Here is a 4,800-nt window from a genome sequence, read left to right on the forward strand (position 1 = left end):
AGGGGCCCCCCCGAGCATCATCAGAAAGGAGAAGGGGTCGTCATGGACCCGGCACACCAAATCGTACCCCACTGAGCGATGCAAGTAGTTAGGGCCGGGGCCCTGCTAGTGAGCATGTGGCTCACTAGAGAATGAAGAAGCAAAACGTCCGGACCCTATCGTTGATCGTCTTCACGTTCACCTACCTCCTCGTCGGCGCTGCAATCTTCGACGTTCTCGAGTCCGAGACGGAGAAACGACGCAAGGAAGCATTGGACGGTACAACATCCGTTTTCGTTATGATGTTAATTAGGAGAAATTGGGAATAATTAAAAGAAGAACGAAATAATTCACATTCTTTTAAGAATTCAATTCGATTATTATTTAAATTTTAATAATAATATTGAAACTCTGGAAAAGGAAATATACGTTACAACAATTGATTTGTATTCTCGATTTTGTAATTCCGTTGATTCTACTAAATGATCGATGGAAAGACAGAGTGTGAATTTTATTAAGTAATTTTTATTCGTCTGGAAAGGAAAAAATGGAAATAATAAAGAATTAAAAATTAAAAGGGTAAAGTTTTGCGCTTCTAATGATGGTTCATTGTTGACCGGAAGTTATCTTTGGAGTTGTAGCCGCTTAAAATTTTTCTGTTTTGAATAGAATTTAATCGAGTTTTAAAATAAATTTACGCGGTAAATATGTTTATTTCTGGAAAAATATTATTTTAATAACAATCTTAAGTAATAAACTCTGAACTTTAATTTAAGAAGTCGTTTGATTGTTGAAGTAAAGTGGATCTTCCACGTGTTACACAATTTTTGGATTAAATGTCGCGTCATGCATTTATGCAAAACATGCAAAACATACGTAATATAAAAAAATATTTGCATGAAAGTGGACAATCCATTCACGATTCAAAATGATATTTCTCATATCGAGGAATAGAATTTTAATTAAGGCAAGGAAGAATAGATCGCAGCGTTTGAAGCGTAATTTTATTAAAATAATTGATTTTCTGTCACTTTATGAACAGCAAAAAAGATTTCCCAATTGTTCCTCTGTTATTTATTCCATGCAATTTTACAAACTGTAAAGAAACAAGTCTCGCTTAAAATTGATTACATTGAGAATATCGATACTATGAATATAGAATCAAAAAATATTAAGGAAAAAAATATATTTGAATTATAAAAAAAAATATAATTTTAATTTTGCAGAATATAAAAATAATATTTTTTTGATATTTTTTTTTGTTAACAGCCATTGAAAAAATGGTTATACGCAAGTACAATATAAGCGAGGACGACTTCAAGATCATGGAAACAGTGGTGCTGAAGACGGAACCTCATAAAGCAGGTCAACAGTGGAAATTTGCCGGAGCGTTTTATTATGCGATCACGGTCCTCACCACTATTGGTACGTTTTCATTTCAAAATATTCATACATAATGATTTTAAATATATCCCCTTTTCTAATCAAATAGTCTTTGTAAAAATTTAAAAAATATTTTTATAACGAGATGTGTCCAAAAACACGATTTAAGACTGTTAAACCCATTAGAGATTCCAATATGGAATAAAATGTGTTTATTCCATATTGGAATAATATCGAATTCATCTCCATTTTATTTCACGAAAAATTGCTTCCATTTTGAATTTCTTTTCGATTTCTTTCGACATTCGATTATTAAATTCGTCGAATGGATTTACCTTGTTTCTTTATCGATTGATTTCTTAGGTTACGGACATTCGACGCCGAACACCATAAGCGGTAAGCTGTTCACGATGTTCTACGCAATCGTTGGTATCCCGTTAGGGCTCGTAATGTTCCAGAGCATAGGAGAGCGTTTGAATAAATTCTCGTCCGTCGTTATACGGAACGTAAAGAAGCTACTTAACTGTAAGGATGTCCAGGTAAAATTATATAGATTCTATAGCTAAAATAATTCGTTATTAAACCAAACCAATCGATACCAAAGTTCGATTTGATATTTTTTAATTTTTAATCTCGAGAAAAGAGAGATACTTTTTGTGAATGAAAAAAAAGAAGATAATTAAATTAATTAATCGGAATATTATATCAGAATTGGAGAAAAATTTTCAGAATATAAATATTTTTAAATTCTCAAGTGTTAAGTGATAATTTATTTTGTCAACAAATTTTTCTTATTTTTCCAATCAACAGAATTAAGAGCAAAGAGCAATATATTCATTGGTTCAATATTTTTCTTCAAACATTATATCAAGTATCACTTGTGTCTGTGATTTAAATTTAGAACTATTTAAATTTATATAAAAGAAACTAACACAAATTTGTCCATTCTATTGTTGAACACACATGGAAGAAACGATTCCAACATTATTTCAAAAGATATGAAAAAAGATATGAAAAATTTTTGATAAAATACACAGAACGAAGCATTGTATTACGAAGAATATATAATAGATGATAAAATCGAGAAAAATTGTATCATTTTCAGGCCTCAGAAATAAATCTCATCTGCGTGGTGACGACCTTATCTTGCTTAACGATTGCGGGAGGTGCCGCTGCGTTCTCTCGATACGAAGGGTGGTCGTATTTCGACTCCATCTATTATTGTTTCATCACCCTGACCACCATTGGTTTCGGCGATATGGTCGCGCTGCAAAAGGATAACGCGCTAAACAACAAGCCGGAATACGTGATGTTCGCCCTGATATTCATTTTATTCGGCTTGGCCATAGTCGCCGCCTCCCTCAATTTATTAGTGCTGAGATTTGTCACAATGAATACGGAGGACGAAAGGCGAGACGAGGCTGAGGCTCTACAGGTAAGGGAAACATCATATCAGCTTTTTACGTCGTCCATCAAAGTATTGATCTTTGAAAAAATATTTTAGACGGAGGAAGGGGAAAAAATATCTTTTTCTCATAATATAATTTTGATGTATACATCATTCTCGATGAATAATATTTTGTTTCGTGTATATTTTTTTTATTTCAAAAAATTAAGATCGAAATTTTTGAAATAATCCTTTGCGATCCGTCTGCATGGAAGAAGAAATTAAGCAAAGTGCTTATATACGATAGATAGTTCATTTCTGCGGAAAAATTGCAATTCCAATTGAAAAACTTCGATTTCAAGTCTCCAGAATCATTAAATAAATTCTATCATCAATATTTCAATATTAAGTCATTACCAAAAAAAAAAAAAAAAAAAAAAAAACACTCATTTAAAAATTACCTACTATATCAATTAAATAATTGATTTAAAAAACAGAGGCAACAATTTCTACTCCGTGTCATATTATTACCACGTTGCACGTGATGCCGGATCGCAAAGGGTTGGTATACTCAGCCTCCACGGTACTCTGAACCTAGCCCCGCGAATCAATACAAGAAAATCTTCCAGATGCGAACCCCTCGCGATCCCGACCTCCCCTTTACCCTTCCCCTGTCCCAAGCCCACCCCTTCACCGAATTGAAACGATCGAAATCCAGGAACACGTTTCGAAACCGTATCGAAACGTGTTCAAACGGTATCAAACGATTGATGAAAAACGAAAGAAAAAGAAAGGAAAATTGTTGTATGACGCAGGCTGCGCAAGGAGCGGTGCGCCTGGAGGGCGACGTAATAACGGCGAACGGCTCGATACTGTCGGGCCAAGTAGGGAACCACGGTGACACGATATCGCTGGACGACGAGACGTCGGTCTGCAGCTGCTGCTGCAGCGGATTCCAGAAGAAACGACGGAGACCACGGTTCACCGTACGTCGCTCGCCCGGTAAGATATCGCACCTGCTGCCGATGCAGCAGCTGCCCACGTTGAATGTGCGCAGTGAACTACGCCCGCCGCCGTTGACGCCGTTGCTGCAACTGCCTCCGTTGCATCAACACCGTGCAAGTATCTGACGACCGTCGACCGGTGTCAGTAGTACGTTTTCGCAACAACAACTGCCGCGACGGGTGTCCGTTTGAGAGGCTCTTCCCCTCCCCCTGAGGAACAAGAAGGATGGACAGATATCGCGGGAGGACGTGGATAGGGAGGAGAGTGAGAGAAGAGAATCTTTCTTCGACCCGCTTCAACGAATTTCAATCCTCAAGGGATCGCTATCGCACCTATCGCCTATCGATTCTCACGATAACAGTAACCGTACCACAATATCGTTGACGTTTGAAAATCTGTTTTTTTCCCTTTTTTTGATTTTTTTTATTCGTGTATCGGGTTTCGTGTTTGTTTGAAGAAAGTTTGAAGGAAAGATACGTGTGTTATGTTTTTTTTTTTTTTTTTTGTAGATTGTATCGTTTAAAGAAGATGGAGGATTTTTTTTCGCGTTATATGATTAATTATGATCATTGCGACACGGTTATTGCGAGATTAATCGCAGGAGTGACGAGATTCTAATCGATTTTATTTATCAATAAAAACTTGAGATTTCATCAAGTCATTTTTTTTCCTCCCCCATCAAAATTTGAAAAACTTGAATTTTAAACGAATAGAGAAAATTGATAGAAAGAAAATAATCGTAAGATAACAAATAAGTATATGTTCCAAAGAGGACGGAATCCAAGTGCTTCCTATATTATGCTCTTCTAGTTCTTTTTGAAAAGAAAAAGGATCATAAATTAATGAAATACAATAAATTAATGAAATACGATACAATCTTCCATTGAATTATTTATCATTACAGAAATGAAAATCTCGTCACAAATGCGATCAACAAGGCGTTGAATTGGTTCTCAGAAGCAAGTGTTGTGCATGTACAAACGAAAAAAAAAAAAAAAATAAAAAAATAAAAAGGATGCGCGAGTGATCATGTGTTCCGTAGCCAA

At 35.6% G+C, this 4,800-nt stretch overlaps 1 protein-coding gene across 1 annotated transcript in view; it reads left to right on the forward strand.

The window, feature by feature from the left end:
• LOC102678341 (two pore potassium channel protein sup-9) overlaps nt 1–4,576 on the forward strand; it is a 122,706-nt gene extending 118,130 nt beyond the window's left edge. Inside the window, exons 4-8 of the mRNA XM_031508845.1 lie at nt 1–258; nt 1,249–1,404; nt 1,726–1,901; nt 2,468–2,797; nt 3,565–4,576. The exon at nt 1–258 is cut by the window's left edge and continues 1 nt beyond it. Coding sequence (XP_031364705.1) covers nt 132–258; nt 1,249–1,404; nt 1,726–1,901; nt 2,468–2,797; nt 3,565–3,879 — 1,104 coding nt within the window. The 5' untranslated portion in view covers nt 1–131 and the 3' untranslated portion in view covers nt 3,880–4,576. The remainder of the gene's footprint in view (nt 259–1,248; nt 1,405–1,725; nt 1,902–2,467; nt 2,798–3,564) is intronic.
• The last annotated feature ends 224 nt before the right edge of the window (nt 4,577–4,800 follow it).

Source organism: Apis dorsata, unplaced genomic scaffold (genome assembly GCF_000469605.1).
Source record: "Apis dorsata unplaced genomic scaffold, Apis dorsata 1.3 scaffold_104, whole genome shotgun sequence".
In the NCBI taxonomy this organism is placed as follows: domain Eukaryota; kingdom Metazoa; phylum Arthropoda; class Insecta; order Hymenoptera; family Apidae; genus Apis; species Apis dorsata.